The sequence below is a fragment of the Emydura macquarii genome, unplaced genomic scaffold (assembly GCF_026122565.2).
Source record: "Emydura macquarii macquarii isolate MOO-44397 ecotype Brisbane River unplaced genomic scaffold, CSIRO-AGI_Emac_v2 contig_561, whole genome shotgun sequence".
Taxonomy (NCBI): domain Eukaryota; kingdom Metazoa; phylum Chordata; order Testudines; family Chelidae; genus Emydura; species Emydura macquarii.
This window is the reverse complement of record NW_027130698.1, coordinates 15,232,702-15,250,026: the sequence shown is the minus strand read 5'-3', so window position 1 is coordinate 15,250,026 and position 17,325 is coordinate 15,232,702. Positions and strand designations below refer to the sequence as shown.

General features: G+C 52.6%; 1 protein-coding gene and 2 long non-coding RNA genes across 3 annotated transcripts in view; all 3 read left to right on the top strand.

Moving 5' to 3' along the window:
* The window catches only part of LOC137147819 (uncharacterized), a 79,485-nt gene extending 75,850 nt beyond the window's left edge, over positions 1-3,635 (top strand). The window contains exon 4 of the long non-coding RNA XR_010918360.1: positions 1,171-3,635. This is a non-coding gene — a long non-coding RNA (uncharacterized lncRNA). The remainder of the gene's footprint in view (positions 1-1,170) is intronic.
* A 2,145-nt stretch (positions 3,636-5,780) lies between these two features.
* Positions 5,781-17,325, top strand: part of LOC137147685 (uncharacterized) — a 50,041-nt gene continuing 38,496 nt past the window's right edge. Inside the window, exons 1-2 of the mRNA XM_067539983.1 lie at positions 5,781-5,840; positions 6,761-9,565. Of these exons, the coding sequence (XP_067396084.1) occupies positions 5,781-5,840; positions 6,761-9,565 (2,865 nt within the window). The remainder of the gene's footprint in view (positions 5,841-6,760; positions 9,566-17,325) is intronic.
* LOC137147817 (uncharacterized) overlaps positions 14,035-17,325 on the top strand; it is a 30,815-nt gene continuing 27,524 nt past the window's right edge. The window contains exon 1 of the long non-coding RNA XR_010918359.1: positions 14,035-14,110. This is a non-coding gene — a long non-coding RNA (uncharacterized lncRNA). The remainder of the gene's footprint in view (positions 14,111-17,325) is intronic.

Sequence of the window (17,325 nt, the reverse complement as noted above, 5' to 3'; positions counted from 1 at the left end):
CCAACCAAATACCAATAATTGAATCACAGGCGTATAAGAGAACCCTTCCCCCCTGCCTCATCCACAGACCCATGCGGATTCCTGGCTGGGCTCTGCACACGGCTTGTGTCTTACATTATACATACTTTTGAATTGACTAGTTAGAGAAATATTCCGTTTTCAAACAGCCCATGAGAAGGATTACAGAGAGGGGCGGTTTGGGGAATGGCCCCGCTGACTCCAATGCAGTGTCTTGTTTGAAATATGCTCTAATGCACCCTCTGACTCACGGAACAGCTGGAACGAATAAGCAGTTAGTCATTTCCATATTAACCTCACCACACTGGGAACAGGGCATAGGCCAAGGATGCCACACCACGGCACTAAAAGCATCTGCTACGATAAATCGGGCCAGTCGAGCTGGGGAGTGCTTCTTGGCAAGGTGGTATCGTTACACATATGGATCCAATAGTGTGTTAGGTGCCATCACGGAGGCAGGAAAGCAAGATGCTTGCCCCAAAGAGCTTCAAGTGTGAACACACACATACAGGCTGGGACATAACAGGAAGCAGTCTAATCCAACAACAATGTTGATGTTAGGGCCAGATGCCCCACTGGCGTAAACAGAATTAGCTCCATTGGCTTCAGCTACAGAGATTTCACACCCGCTATGGATCCAGTCCCTGGGTGTTGTCAGTGAAAATGTGTACATATGTTTCCATGCACGTATACGCCAAATGCCCACTGCATACTGAATTTGGAGACCGTCTTGTCTGTATGTCTGTTGTATGTCTGTACAGCACCTATCAGGATGGGGCTCTGCGCTCCTGGGTGTCATCTCACTACAAATAAATAATAATAATGGCAAATTAAGGGCCTTTAAAATCAATGAGTGCTTGGCCAGAGGTTTCAGAGAGAGCAGGGCTAGGCCCTAAGATCTGCAGCAAAATTCTCCTCCATTCTATCACAGGCGTAGCACAAGGTTGCTGGGGGATGTCACGTCAAAGGAGATGGGTGTTTAACCTACCATGCTCGTAACCATATTATCGTGGGTACGGAATGGCTCCGGAGACTAGGGCTGAACATGTAAATCACCGATCACTGACTTGGATGCAGTAATATCTGAGGGCCACTCTAGTTTGACAGGGGTTCAGTGGCCTACACAGAATTATGATGATTTATTTATTGCAGCACATAGGAGCCCTACTCGTGGACCATGACTCCATTGTGCTAGACGCTGTGGGAGGCCTCACTCCCGTTTCTAGCAGAGAGGTCATCATGTCAGTCACCCCCATGACAAGTAGCATCCTTGCCCATCACAAGAGAGACTGGATACTGAGACTAATTTTCCTTGCTGCCGCTACAGAGATCTCTGTATCTCGAGGCTGAGGCCCATGTGTTGTGAAGGGGCTTGTATGTACTATCTATGTCCATCCTGGGGCTAGTGGATTTCCACTACAAGCATCTTCAGCCACTTTTCACCAGCTCTAAATTCACTTTAAAACAATAAAAAGGACTGCTGTTGCCCACCAGACTGCATGGAATTGCTGGGGAGAATCCTGTTTCGACTTTGCTGGAGCCTCAGTTCTCCCCCGAGGAGGTGCTTGCGGCCAGGGCAGATGTTTCAGACAGGACTGAAAACGGACCGAGAAATCCTCTCCCCTTCTCAGCTTGCGTTTTGCAAACAGCAACCACAGGAATAATGCCCTGCAGAGTGATAAATGAGCTGCTCTGCCCAGCTGCATCCAGGGCCCCGGAAGCTGCCTCAGATGCCTGCTGTATGTCTGTGCGGTGATGCACGGTGTGTGCCAGGAACTCGAGATTCACATTTCCCCCTGAAAACAGAGGACTACAAACAGCATTGGGGAGGAGCTAGAGCACAGGACCCAGGAGCCAGGTATTCGGGTTCTGGGCCATGGTCTTTCTCTGTTGCCTTGGCACGTCATGTAATTTCTCTGTGCTTCAAGCTCTCAAATCTGTAAAACTTCTAGATGTGGGCAAATTTTTTTTCCGGTTGATGGTTTATCTACCAAAAAATGCAGTTTTGGGTGACTAAAACTGTCTCTGAATTCCGATTGAAGTCAGCAAATCATTTTGGCTTGGGGAAAAAAAATCCCAAAGGGTTGAAACATTTTGTTTTGACATTTTTTAAAAATGAAACGGTTTGACTTTAGGTGTAACTTAAAATAAATATCAACCAGGGGGAGCAACCGAAAACAAAATGAACCAATTTCGGGTCAAACGATCTATTCAACCCAAAACAAAAATTTTGCGGGTTTGTTTTTTCTTTTGGTGAGAGAAACTGAAAAATTGTCATTTAGGTTGACCCGAAACAATTTTTTCCCCGATTTTGTCTGTTCAGCCACTTAAATGAAAAATCAATTACTCACCCAACTCTCCTGTCCCACAGGGTGTTTAGATGAGAAGGAATCCATATTTTTACAATATTCCAAGATGTAAGGATCTGCCTTGGTATTTAATGGGAAGGGTTGAAAGGACCATAGGCCACAAAGAAAATACTTTTATTGATGAAGGGGCATGAGAAAAATGAATATGCCGGTTGAACGGAATAGCCGTGTTGATGGAAGCTTTTCCAACATTAGCAATAACACAATGAATTGGGTAGTGACTCTGAACACTGTTGCCCTCTAGTAGCGGGAATCAGAACTGCCCATGTGGGTGTCATAGTCTCCATACCGCTGAGAGCTCATGAAGCTTCTCCTTTAGCTCAAGTGTGCTTTTTAGAGCACAAGGATCCGAATTCTATCCCTGCTGTTGCTGTGAAGTTCTTAGATTGCATGTACCAGAGCACCAGCTGTGGTGCCCAGCGTGGCTTCGGATTGTTAGACTAATAACAATACTCCGCACTTACATAGTGCTTTATTCTCAAAGTACTTTGCATATGTTAGTTAGTTCACATAACTACCTTCCCTACAAGGGTGCCAAGCATGATACGGTGACAAAGAGAAAAAACACATTTGTGTCGTGTATCCTGCATCCCCAATCAGGGATGGGGCGGGGTCCCATTGCTCTAGGGGCTGGATATGTGAAGAGGAGGCACGGGGTCTAGAAATCAAATAAAGCTGTTAACCATTCTAGATGTAGCAAGTCAGTCACCTGTTTAACATCTCTACTGCACGTGTGCCCAGTCCGCGCTGAGATGGTTCTGAAAATACCCCACTTACGCAGAGCAAAAGCTGCTAGTGTAGACAGCGCTGTGCCATCTAACCCCGGGGCAGACCTAGACGGTGGCATGGTTTTGTATACCGACGAGGCCAGGCGGAGCTTGAGCACCTTTGCCTCACTCCCTAGTGCTGACTTCACCACCCCAAAAATGTGAGATCAATGCTGACGTTGCTTTTTAGATTGTAAGTTCTTTGAAGCCAGGGACCATGTCATCCTATAAGTCTGTACAGCGCCTGGCACTACTGTGATACAAATAATTAATAGCTTACAATTTATACAGCATCGCTGAAGCTAGAGATGGAAAACACCGGTTAGATTACCTAGCCTTGTTCTTCCATGAGGGAGTGCTTTGAGACAGGGTGGCCTAGTGGGTAGGGGGCTGACCTGGGCTCCAGAACCCCTGGCTTCTCTCCCAAGCCCTGTGACTGGCATGTCACTGTCTCTCTGTGCTGATTTCCCCATCTGTGAAATGGAGATAATGACACTTTCCTCCCCTATAAAGCACTGAGATCTATGAATGAAAATCCCCATGTGAATATTGCTTATTATTATTCTGATGACTCAAGCAATGGGCTTTTCTGCCTCTTTCCTGCGATCACCGCTTAACAGAGCCTGCCAGTCGGAAACAGCCTGAAATACATTTCAATTCAGCGTTCTCCTCCCAACAGCTAAGAACGAGCCCTTCTCATCTGATTTTTGTCTCAGTGGGAATGCGCCGATGAGCGCTCCTTTGATACTGCACTGCCTTCTCCAGCAGTTCTCGCCCAAAGGGCGAGGGTGGGGTACACTGCGGGGGCGGGGGGGAGCATGCAGCTCCTGTCTGGGATTTGTCAGGAGTGAAATGTGTTAGCTAATGAAACCACCCAAGTGAATTAACAGAGCGAGGGAAGGGAATTCTCTGCAGTACCTGGCTGGAACTGGTGCAGACTTCAGCAGTTTACACGCTTGGTTGGTTATGTTTTTTAATCCATGACAGTCACAGGGAAATCCCAGGCTGAATTTTCTTTTTTTGGTCCCCTGGCCCTCAAACCCTTATCTTTCTGACCACTGCAAGAGCACTGGGAGAAAAATCGAGCTACTTACTTGATTGGGGTGGTGGTGGATCAAAAGGACTGGAATGACTCGAACAATGCAAGGAACTGCGGGTAGAAAAGGGGAAGCATTAGAGACTCTTAAATAGTTGTTACGCACATTTACATGGGAGCCACGTGCCACTTCCACATGCACATAACTCCCATTGGCTTCAGTGGACGGGACGGGCATAGAACAGGTGTAACATCAGGCCTATCAATTAATAAAATGTGCTGAGCTGCTGCTGTCTCCTTGAAAACTTTGGGAAAAAACGTCTTTCAGTTCTCCTTAGGTATCATGTTCTGGGCTTGGTTCTCCCGCCTTCCCCCATCCTTTATTACGAGGGCCATCTGCATAGAAACAGGATTTTTGTCCCTTAAGAGTCTTTCTGCCCCTCCTGTTTGTTCTCCAGCTGATGTCATCCAATCTGTTTGATCTCACCTCCCGTTGCCATAGAACCTACCAGCCGAGGAGGAAGAGGATGGCATCAAGGGCTGACCTACCAGAGCCCTGCAGTAGAGCTGTAACACAGTGGAGTCAAGCCCACCTACCTGCATGGGCAGATCGTGCTATTGCATGCACAGGTGTTGTCTGGGTGTGCAGTTAGTTGATACCCCTGCCCAGATGCTAGACAGCACGTGGCAAAACCAGGTTTGCTCGTCTGTTTGGTAGCTCATCCAGCGCACGGACGTTTGAAGCGTTCGCCGGTAACCTTTGATTTTATTTATTTACTGTGGGATTTTATGATTAACTCACTTGAGTAAGGACAAAGCAGCAAGAGCAGATAAGCAGAGGAGGAAGAAAGCTCCTGTTTGCATGCAGATGTCGCCACTTCAAAAAAAAAAAAAAAAAAAAAAAAAAAAAAAAAAACAAGCCAAGTTTTTTAAAGTATCAAACAATCCGCAAGCAAGAGTAGGAGATTAGTTGTTAACAGACTGTCTTTCAAAGCTGCTTCCTAGCCCCCTGTCTCTCATCAGAACATTAAGGTGGGGCTGAGACACTCTGGGCACTGGAGCCGTAAAAGACCCTGAACCCTATAGCTGCTCCGTGCGCCTTCGTTCTTCACAAAATTTGGCCTGTCTGCTCTACCACTCCAGGCCTTTAGATAGTGCTCAGCACAGGCGCCAGCACTCTTCCTTACCCTGTGTCCTATCACAGACTGGGTGGTGCTACTGATTGATGACTTACGTACTTGGGGCCTGATCCTGGGAGGTCCTGAGCACTGGATACTCCCATGGGGTCCTGTCTTTGCAAGGTGACGAGCACCCTTCTTTACCATCGACTTCAACGGAAGTGCAGGGCGCTCAGCACCTTGTAGACTTTTATATGTGGGGTGAAACACGAAGCAGTAGCTCTTGGAAGCAAACTCCCCTCCCCATCCCCCATCTTCAATGACAACCTGGAAGCATCCTTAATGTTTCCAGCGCATTCTTTGGTTGCAGACCTCTGCCAGGCCTGGGAGTGCTTTGGCTGAGTGGTTCACGAAAGCCGGCGGTGACTGTCTTTGAATGTAATAACTTGCATTTCTGCAGTGCCTGTTAGCCATGGGCACTAAAATGCATTTACAAGCATTAAAGAGCATAGTATCCCACCAGGCAGCTCAGGTCAGGTCAGGCATACATCACTGAAATGCAGCTAGCTCTGGCTTGGCTCACATCCGCTGTGGAATAGTGCCCAGCATCACTACCCCACCTGTGAGGAGGAAAAGGGAGAGGAAATAGTGTATCTGATTGCACCTGCAGGTGCATGGTAAGTAGTGGGGCTAATAACTAGCTGGTATTGGGTCAGGACACAGGGTTCATGCGTGATGGAAAGCACTGCAGAAAAGCAAGGTGGTGACGTTTTCTTATGCAACGTGTCCTAGGCCCTATACTGCCCCCAAGCAGTCACTGCTTCACTGCAGGATTGTGGTTGGAGCAACACCGCACCCACAGCCGCCCTGCTGGGCCCTTGTTTTCAGCGGTGACTCAGAGAGTTCACACAAGTGGACAAGGCTGTACCAAGAAGCAGCTGTGCTTCTTCTCTGGGAAAGCTGCTGTCTGTACGGCAAGACAGCGTCTGGGCTTTTCTTGAGCACAGCTCTGATTTATTTGGGACCTTCCTCGCTGGGGAGGGGGGAAATCAGCAAAAAGGCCCTGTGCAGCAGGTTGCCATATAATTAGCAATGCCAGCCTGAGAAAATTGTGTTGAGGGGGAAGGGGCAGAGGGACATTCCCCAACCGGGGAATTACTAGGGGAAGTGCTTAATCTGTAAGCAAGGAGGTCACAGAGCTCAACCCATTGTTGTGCATTCATAACTGGTGCAGAGAAGGGAGAGGCGCCGGGACCATGACCTGCCAAGCCCAGGGGTGCTGGGGCTCAGCCCTGGCACCAACCAAGCCCTGGAAACCGGCTTCCAACTCTGGAGCCATCCTGGAAACTTCTTCCTAGCCCCCCCATCCTGCGTGCGTGTGTCAATGCGCAAAACCGCCAGAGGGAAGAGTCTGCCCCGTTGTGCAAATCCCCCCTCCCCTCCCCCGGCTAGAGCCCGGCTAGCGGGGGAGAATCTGGCCCGGCCCCGTGCAGAGAGGTGTGTGGTTTCGCCAGCCTCCTCCGCCCGGCGCTGAGCAGAGATTCCTCCCTCCCTCCCCACTCCAATCAGTGGCCAACGCTCTGGCAGGCGCACACGGGGTTCGTGCGCTCGGCGGGCGGCGCGCACAGCCGGGTTATCACCCAGCCCGGGCCGGCTTTGCCTGGGGGGGAGCGCCCGGAGCAGGGGCGGGGGCAGCCCGGAGCCGTGCCGCGCCGCGCCGCGCGGGGGGTGTCTCTCTCCGGCCGGGAGCGCAGCGACCCGGCGCGCTGCGGGGATCGCAGCCAAACTTTGCACAGGACGCCCAGGGCCAAAGTTAGCTCCGTGCACGAAATCAAAAAAAAAACAGCGGCAGCAGCGAGGCTCCCTCGGCGGGAGCCCGGGCCAGCAGCGGCTGCGGAGCCCGGCGTCCGGCTCCGCAACTCGGGCCAACTTTTGCCGAGCCGCTCGGGGGGGAGCTCCCCGCCTCCCGCCCGTGCCAGCCGGCGGCCGCCAGGAGGATGCGCGTGCAGCCCCGGGGAGCAGGCAGCCGCCGCCGCCGCCACCACCACGGCTTCTTCCCGGCTGCAAAATGAGCCACTGCCCGGCGCCCGAGAAGGAGGCGCCGATCTCCCGCAAGCAGCGGCTGATGGCCGCGCTGGCCGCCGGCGGCCCCTGCGCCCCGCCAGCCGCCGCCGCCAGCCCCTCGGCCCTGTGCTGCTTCGTCTGCGGCGGCGGGATCGGGCGCGGCCAGGCGCTGAAGCTGCAGGCGAGGCAGCCCCGCGAGCACCAGCCTTTCTTCCCTTTCCTGCAGCACCAGGAGCCGGCGCCGGGCGCCCCGGAGCTGAGCCCGGAGGGCTGCGCCCTGGTCTGCGCCGTCTGCCGCTGCTTCCTGGGCGAGCAGTGGGACGCCTTCGAGCGCAGCCGGACGCCGCTGGAGAAGCGCATGTACTGGCTGAAGCGGCCCCACCAGTGCGAGGGGCCGGCGGCCGGGGCCGGCGGGCTGCGGCGGGGGCCCCAGGAGTGGAACCTCGCCTACGCGCTGGGCGAGCGGCGCCGGCTCAGCCCGGGCGGCAGCAGCAGCAGCAGCAGCCCCCGCCGGCCGAGGAGGAAGAGGAGCCGCTGGGGGCAGGCGGCGGCGGCGGCTCCGAGTTCTCCTCCCTCTCCGAGCCCGAGCGGCCGCTCCACGCCCCCGGCCGGGACCAGCGCGCCCGCAGCCCCGCCGGCTGCCCGGGGCCCAGCCGCTCCCGCCCGTGGCGGCCCGGCCAGCCGCCCGCAGCCCCGGAGGAGGCGCCGGGGCCGCAGGACAACGGGCTGGCCGGGGAGGAGACGACGAGGAGGAGGAGGAGGCGGCGGCGGCGCCCCTGGCCGGCCGGCGCCCGGAGCGGCTGGAGAGGGGGCCAGGGCGCAGCCGGCCCGGCCGATGGTTGCAGGGCGGCACCCGCGCCTCGCCCGGGCGAGGGCGACTTGAGAGGCGAGCGGGCCCCGGCCTACGACTCCTCGGAGGAGAGCGAGATCAACATCACCAGCGACGAGGAGGGGCCGGGGGCCGGCCGAGCCCCCAGCCGCCTGGAGGGGCCCAGCAGGCCGCCCTGGGCGGCGGCCGCCCCCGCCCCGCCGGGCACCGTCTGCTACATCTGCGGCAGCCCCTTGGCCAGGGCCGGCCAGCACCCGATCCACGTGCAGAAGCAGGAGAGGAGCTCCTCCAAGGCCCCCTTCTTCCCCTTCCTGTGGCTGCACAGCCCGCCCCCGGGGGCCCGGCCCATCAGCCCCGGGGGCAGCACCCTGGCTTGCTCCTGCTGCTTCGCCTCCCTCATGCAGCAGTGGCAGAGCTTCGAGCTGGCCAGCGTGCCCGTCCTGCAGAGGCTCTACGTGGTGCCGCTGGATGCCGGCCCCCTGGGCATGCCCCCCAAAGCCAGGCGGGCCCAGAGAGAGGAGGGATCCCCTGCCCTGCCGCAGGAAGCCTGCTACCTCTGCGGGGAGGACTGTGGCAAGGAGGCCAGGCCCGTCTCTGCTAAGATCACCAATGGCAATGCGAAAAGCACCATGCACTTCCCCTTCCTCAGCCGCCTGCCTTGCCCCCCCGGTGCCCTGGGGCTGAACAAGCACTGGGAGGTGCACAGCTGCAGGAAGTGCTATGGGGTGCTGCAGGACCTGTGGGCCATGTACCGGGCCTGCCACAACGAGGAGCTCATCACCTCGGTGCAGAGCTTCCTGGGGAGGTATCACCAGGTCTTCTCCACCGGGGAAGCCAGCAGCATGGCCCTGAACCCCTCAGCCCCCTCAGGCCATGCCTCCGTCTGTTACATCTGCGGGGCCGAGCTGGGAGCTGGCAAAGAGTTCCAGCTCAACGTCAACCCGCCAGGACGCTTTGGGGAGAAAGAGCCCTTCTTCCCCTTCCTCACTGTCTATCCCCCGGCTCCCAGGGCCAGGCCGGCGGACTCCACCGGGCTGGTGGCTACCTGTGTGCTCTGCTACCATGACCTTTTAAGCCAGTGGCTGCAGCACGAAGGCAGGAATTCCCACCATCCCAGCAGTGCCTGGTCCCGGCAGTACAAAGTGGAGACCTTCGTCTGCTTCTTCTGCCGGCAGGAGAAGAAGCGATGCCTTGGATTAAAAGCAGTGCAAGTTGCCCGACTTCCTGTGTTTCTGTACACCCTGCGTGTGGCCAACAGCTTACTGGTGGATGATGGTAAACAACTGACCATTGGAGCATGTGCAGAATGTGGGGCGGTGGTGCTTGCTGGCAAAACCATGACACCCCCAGCCAGTCTCCCAAAGGTAAGGCCACTGTTCACTCCTTTCTCTGTTGATTTCCCTGGAAGTTGCGGGTGCGGAAGCTGGATCCTATGACTTTCAGTGGAATTAGTCTGACCGGGGGGTAGTTGACCACGGTTCTTCTGCTGTATCTGATTCAGGAGGTAAACGCTAAGCTGGCTGCTTTCTAGCAAACCACGTTGGGGTCATTGACCTCCCAGCTAAAAAATGGAGTCGCTCCAGAGGAGCTGTGGCTAGCCAAGAGCTGGCCTGTTTAAAAAAGCAAACATTTACACCTGCCACTTGAGGGCCCAGTCTGCGGAGGTGGGGGTGGCTTGGACTTGAGTCTGCCAAAGTAGGGAAATCCTGCTCTTGTACCCTTCTCAACAGTGAGTGATCACAGCTGCCGCGTCAGCCGGCCGGCCGGTCAGAGAGACAGACGTCTGTCTCCCTTTGCTCCAGCCAGCCGCGCTTTAAGGGAACCCGCCTGCTCACAGCAGACAAGCCCCATGGGAAATTCCGCCAGCCAGCAGAGAGGAGTCAGAGGAAAGTTATCCAGCTTTGTTTTTGTAAGAAGCTCAATCAAAACAGTTTCTCTTAAGAGGAACTCAAGTCCTCGCAACAGTTGGAAAACTGATGTCCAGAGTCTCTCTTTTCGGGTGCTGGGCAGAGGAGAGGACAGGGAGACATTCCCAACCCGATTTGGTTTTCCCCTCTGGGGAATGAGCCTTTATTCTTTGCAAGCCAGCTGTGCAGGAGCAGGGGAAACCGTTGGGATTATCCTTTGTAAAGGGCACCTGCCTTCACGCTGCTGTGAATAAGGAAACCTATTTCATTCTTATCAGTGATTCCATCCCCCTTTGCAGAGGGGCAGCAGTTCCTAATAGACTCAGAGTAGGTCCAATCAAATGAGAGGGCTGGACTGAAAACCATGATCGTCCAGGGGTTGCTCTTTGAGCAGTGACATCTACTAAGATGCAGACCTCAGCATCTAGGTGCAGCAGGGGCAGGTTGCTTTGGAAATGGTCCATTTGCCTACCTGGAGATTATTCTTCCGTCAGCTGCAGTGGGATCCCATTTGAATTTTCGATGGTAAAATCAATGCTGTTTGTGCATGCCTGTGTGTTGTAGTTAAAGAGCAGGACCGGGAGTCAGGAAATCCAAGTTCTTTCCCTGGTGCTCTATTTGGCTTCGGTTGCCTTGGTTGACTCATCTATAAAATGGGGATAATTCCTCATAACTATTTCAGGGGTGTGCTGTGAGGCTTAGCTAAATTACAGAAAATGCTTTGAGATCCTCTGGTGGGAATGTGGGACAGGGGCTGTGTGTTGTTGCTGAAGGACCACCCCAGAAAGAAGGTGCCTTGGAGTTCCCTCACACAAGGGAATGTCCTTGCCTATGTTCTATGAACTGCCCTCCTCTTTCTAGTTAAGATGAGGAATTTCATTAATGCCTTCACCCAAAATTTTCAAAAGTGAAAGATTTGGGGGGCCCAACTAGAGATGCCTCACCTTAAAGGGACCTGGTTTTCAGAAGGCGGGTGCTCAGGACTGTCTGAAAATCAGGCCCCTTTAAAGTGTCTCAAGTTGGTGCCCCGAAAATGAAGACATCCAAAATCACTGGTCGATTCTGAAGATCTTCCAATTTTCTTCTTAGCCAGAAGGCGCAGTGCTCTGAAACGCTGACATTTTCCTTAAAAACGTACCACAATCTTTCTGACACTGGGCTCCTTTTCCTTCTCTCCCCCTGGGCTGGTTAAAAATACGATTTTCTGCGTTCAGCGTTCTCTCTCACGGGCTCTGAAGCAAAGGGATGCTGCTCCTTCAAGCTGGTCAGGTTGCCAAATTCACAAGTCTTTCCCTTTGGACTTGCTGGGCGACGGCTGAACGAGACTCTGAGTCTAGGAGCACAGTGCCTGCTTTGAGAATTCCCAGGCAGAGATGTGAGTTTGATTGGCACCAGAGACGAGAATCCTCCAAAAGTCGCTCTTTTCAGTTTCCCTGCGACTCCCTCCCTACATCAGTGCAAGGCAGATTGACCTGCTATCAGTGCAGATTATTTCTTTGTGAGTTACCTCTCCATTGCCGGGGCCTGGCTAGAATCCATGCTTGTTAATCACTCTGCGAGTTATGATCCACGCATGGGGGTGGATGGGTGGGTGATGGAGACAGCGAAAGACGAGGGTCCCAGATCAAACTGTGTTAACTTAATGGAGGTGATAACTCGGGATTTTACTGCTGAAATTGAGATTACACTAGACATGGAAGGTCGAAATCCATATCCCGTTGAATCCAATAGCAACCCTCCTGTTGATTTTACCGAAACCCGGAGTTGGGTCCCAAAGCAGGTAACTCGGCTGAGAATATCCCATACCTACAGCTGTACATCTGTGAGGAGACACTCACCCGGCTGTTCGAGGTATTACTGGTTGCTCATGGAACTCACAAGTGAACAAGGAGACAGACTAGTTTAGAGCCTTCCTTTCTAAATCCCATTTTTGGTTGCGCTGAGAATTAAATCCCCTCCATTAAAGAGGTAGCTGCAAGCTCCAAGGCCGGTTCTTGCAGCCCTGGGTCTCTCCAGTGGTCCTTAGGCATGTGAGTTATCCCATTGACTTGAACAGAATTACTTGTGTGAGCATAGGTGGTAGGCTTTGGTGGGCTGTCTAGCATGAAGCAAAGCAACCTGAACTCCTCTTCATCCTTCCCTTTGAAGGAGATGTTTCTTCCACTGACACTGAGGCAGCTGGGTGCTTTTCCCCTTTAAATTGTGCCTGCAGATATTTCCCTACACTGAGCTTTTTCTTGCCCTGGGTAATGTCACTAGTCCAAGGGTACTTCATAGTAATGCCACTGGGACAGGGAACAGGTGCTGCTGGGGTGTTTTACTGACATATGAACTATTCCAGAGTGCTTCTGTCATCACTCGAATGTCAGCATTAGACACTCACATCTGTTTCCTGAGTTTCCTGCAGCATTTGTTATCTGCATCTCCAAAGCTATATATTTCTTAAGCCTTTTAATGGCTCCCTGCCACCAGAGCACTTGCCCGGCGCTCAGGTGATGTGCTGTGCTCATCGGTCCGGTTTATTAATCAAGGAAAGCTCTCGGCCCCGTGTGAAAGTCAGCAAGAGGGCCGCAGGACAAAACATTGAGCCACTGTGATTTTTTTTGCCTCCCTCCCCCTCCTGGAATTCCACCATTTCAACTGAACAGCGCTGCAGGCTTGTTTTGGCAAAGGGGAAAGCATCTGCTCAGAGAACGGCACTGAAAAAACTTCCACTTTGGCTCTTGTCTGAAGCACTGTCCCAAATCTGAATGGCGCTGAGAATCTTTTGTGTGAGGTCGTGAAAGAAAGATGTGTGTGTTGGGGAGATGGAATTCTCCTAGAAGGACTGTGCTAGGAGGGTGTTCTGGTAGGCTTAGAGTGGATGCTATTGAATTCCTCTCTCGTTACATGGTTCTCTAATGAGCAATGTAACGAGCTGTTAGGATGGGCACCATGGGGCAGCCCCTCACACAGATGCTTTGAATAGGAGATTTGTTTTTGCAGGGCCTTGCAATTTCAGCCCCCTTTTATTGTTCATACTCTTGCTTCTCCTTCATCGTGGTTTGGTATGGCAGCTCACTACCAGTTCCTATGGCCCTTTAACTCCCCCCATGTTTTTATGAGCTTTCAGTAAGGCTGGGATTCGGAGGATGTCAGGTTTATTTAAAACGTGGCGTGATAAATTTGGAGGGTAGCTGGCTCATTTAACTAATGGGAGAAATGTATTCCCCCTCTTATCCGCCACTCACAATTCAATGGGTCTTGTGGCTAGGAGTCCTGTAAGAGCCTTTCACCACAAAGCCATTTGTGTCTTTGTTTTTGCTGTTTGTGCCTTCTTTGAAACCAAACAGACCAAAGCACTGGAACATGCAGTGGGGGAATAGCCTTTTTCCCCCCCCAAAGGGGTTGGACAATATGGTCCACAAGGTATTTCCCACAATTCCCTGCAGCTCTGCCTTTTTTGCTCTGTTTGTTTATTTTCCTCACACCCAGCAATCAAACCCGTTGGTGTGCATAGGTTGGGGCGGGAGGGGAAGAGAGGTGAGGAAGCAGCACACAACTTTGTGGGAGGGAGTTGTTGGATCCAAAACTGCTCCAGCTTCAGAGTGAGGGGTTATCCACAAAGTCAGTTTTCTGAACGAATCCACCCACTGGTTTGCTGAACAAACTCCAGCAAGATATCGATAGCATCCGCTCCTTCTCCTGTAGGAGACTGGGAAGGAAGGAGTCATGCCTCAGGTCCACCCTGCAGCATTATCTAGGTGACAGAAGGAGGAAAGCAAGCCTTGTTCAGAAACTGACCTTTTAAACCTTCTCACCAGACACAGGTGGGCTCAGGTGTGTTCTGGGCGGGACAATGCCTTTAGCTCCGCCTCCAGCCCTGCCCTATATAGAAAAGAGAGGGCAAGGCCGCGGATTCTCTTCAGAGTTCCTGGGTGTGGTGTCTCCTGGAGAGGTCTGTGTGCGCGTGCTGGCTCCTGTAGGCTTTGCTGGAGTAATGGGACCTTCCCTTTGTCTGAGGTGAGCAAGGGGGGCCTTTGTTTGTTCCTCTGTGGCTGAATCGCGCCTCTGTGTACGCTGCTGGGGTGGACAGAGAGCAAACGGTTACTGTAGCTGGCTGTTGTGCTAAGCTGTCTGTCTCCTGCCCTTCCTGGGGGGGTTGTTGCCCACTGGGTCTGTGGCAGGGGTGCATGGGCTGCCGTTGGGAATGGCTCCTGAAGTGGAGATGCTGCCTGCGGAAGAAACCTCTGTGCTGCGCTTCTGTGAAGAGCGGTGGTGAACCCGCTCATAACGAACGGGGACAGGCCGGCAATGTAGGACAAGAATCTCATCTCGCCTCAAAAGTTGTGTGCGGATAATGAAAAGGGTGACGGGAGAAGGGGCTAATCTTGCCACTCAGAAACTCCTTGTAACCGCCGTGAGTCGTGATACAAAAATTGCCGTTTAAAAAGACCCTGCCAGATATTTCTCCGACAGATTGTCATGCTTGTGGTACCCTCTTAGAGAGCCGTAAGTACCTAAATGACTGGCTTGTCCTTGACTGGCGGTGGCTGTCTGGGAAAGGAGCTGTTGGATAGCCCCTCGTCTGTCATCACCCTTGAGCCACGTACTCCCTTGTCTTCCTTTGTACGGCAGCAGCACTGACTGTGTAAGGTTGTGGGTCTAGGGGGTTGTGTCCCTGCTTCTGCAGGGGTGGAGAAAGCTGCATTATTTCCGTGGGCCTCACAGCTGATGGCAACTGCTGGGGTTTTTTTCTTTTCTGATTTATTGCTAAGAACGGTGAATTGAAAACAACCCTCTCCAAACCCTGGGGTATTTAGACCCTGCAGTCAGAGTTTGGGCAGGCTTACACCACCACAAAGAGGCCCCCCCTCAGTAACCTGAGTCTGGTCTCTTGATCATTTCCCAACCCTCTGTCTCCCCACTACTTATCTGTGGCTTGCATTGCAATTTGCTGACTACTGTGCTGTGCTATTTGCCTTGGTCCTCCGCACCCAGACGGTGCGGCTCATCTCCCCTCCGCTGAAAGCTTCACAAAGAAATGACTGCTGGTGGGGAGATTTGTGTGCTAGTTAGGCCCAATTTGGGATCAAAGCCACTTAGCTCTGTCCCTTTCATTCTGGGGCGGGAAGGGCTGTGGGCCAACGTTTCAGCTGGGATGTTGTAACACTCCTTAGCTGCCTGCGACCTTGTTAATCAAGGGCACTCCTCAAGCATCCTTTCATTCCTTTGCTGATGCTGCTGGGCTGTTTGCAGAATTGCACTGTGATGTTCTCCTACTGCTTTGAACTTCTGGACGGTGCATGATGCAACCTGGCACCTCGAGTGGCAGCTGCTTAGATCTGTCCTCTGGAAGGTGGAAAAATCTCTGCGCCGTTAGGACAGAACTGGGGTAAAGACAACGTCACATGACAGTAATGTTATGACTTTGACTGGGGACGGTGACCCAGATTCCAAGTAGCTCTTTGTAACCTGGGTTTCTTTTAAAAGTAATATCTACCTGATGAACTACGTGGAAAGTGTGCGTGTCTGTTGCTTTCCAGTCCAGGCAACTAGAAAAGGAGAGACGTGGCAATCTGTGCAAACATCCTTTGCATGGACCGCGTCTGGTATTGGTGTAAAGGCTCTGCATCTGTCTGGTGTGATATATGGCAGCTCACAGGCTTAAGAGTCTGCAGGAAGAAGCATCACGGTACAGTACAGATGAGAGGTCTGGAGGTCAGGGCGGGTAACAGGCCGCTGAAAAAGAGCATCTGGAGAGACGGGTGGTGATCACTTCAGCAGGAAGTGCTTCCAAGTGCTCCAGAGCAGCAACGGGTTTTGCCATTGTCTAGCTGCCGCCTGGAGGAATGCTGGTTTAGGCAGTAATGTCAGATGTAGTGCAGCTGTTTCGTTAATGGCAGACTTGGATCTGGGCATACGATCTCTGCATGCAACAGAAACAAATGTAGCAGACACTTAATAGTACTGTATTATAAGGGCACAGAGGGCCTGATGGTCTGGTAGGTGCCATTGTGCACCTAACTTGCATGCACACTTACTGGGACTGTCTGATGAGTGGCGTGTGAGATTCAGGCCTGTGCATGCAGTTACCTCGTGTGTGGGCAGAAATGACTTTCAGGCATGCTGCTTGGAAAATGGGGCCCAACTACCCTGAGGACTGTAGAGACAGGACAGGGAGTGAGTGGGATAATTTGAGCCCAAACCCCATGTGGTCTCTCTGAATTGCATCCTGTTCTAGAATCTAAACTAAGTTCCTAATCCCCATGGAATCTAGGTGCTAGAGTGAAAAGCATTCAAACCTAGCATCTTAGGGGATTCTTTTACTTCCCTTGGACTCTCCACGCTTACGCTCATTACCTAGTAATTCCTCACAGGAGACTATCTCTGCTCTCAGAGGCTGTGCTTGGAGGAAGGTAGATACTGAGCAGCATGTTGAGGTTATGAACAAGATCAAAGAAGGGAAACAGGTAAGTCTGTTCCTTTGTGCTACAAGGTTGTGAACGTCTTGTTCCTCACACACCATCTGAGACAATCGTGCATGTGTACACGTGACTTGGAATTTTTTCTGGATGCCATTTAAAAACTGACGGTACGTAGAGTTCTGAGTATTTATACATACTGCATGCATCAAAAGCAAACACTTAAAGGTTCAGACGGAGCCCTTTTTTTCTTCTTTACTAGAAGGAGCATACATCTTGTGTTGCACACGCTCTGATCCTCAGGAGTGCTCTCCAAACCCAACGATCTTCGCTCTCTATGCTGATGATCAGCTCAGATGCCTTGTCTGTGTGGGCACACTGGGCGACCTGCTTTCAAGGATCTACAGAAAGCAGCTCTTCATAGCTTGTGGAGGCAGGCGTCTAGCACTTGGTTTGCAGCTGGCTATACGCGCTGTGCAGCGTTCCACGACTCTGGGAATGACATGCTGATTTGTTATGCTGCGCTGCAGCCACATATAGCAAGGTGCGTCTCACGAAAGAGAAACCGCCTGGGTTTGGGACTGGATGTCTGTTTTCAATCTGGATAGCTATTCCTGTTACCTGACTCTGGCATTTGGCTGGGGAAGCTGCTTGATCAGTGATGGGAAAGGAAAATAATGACTTAGTGAGTTCCAGTCTTGATCATTTGACAGTGGAGTCAATTACCCTCCATCTCCTAGTCCATCTCGTTACCGGCATGGACATGCACCCATCATACACAATCTATACTGCAGTCTTGTAAAACTGTCACGA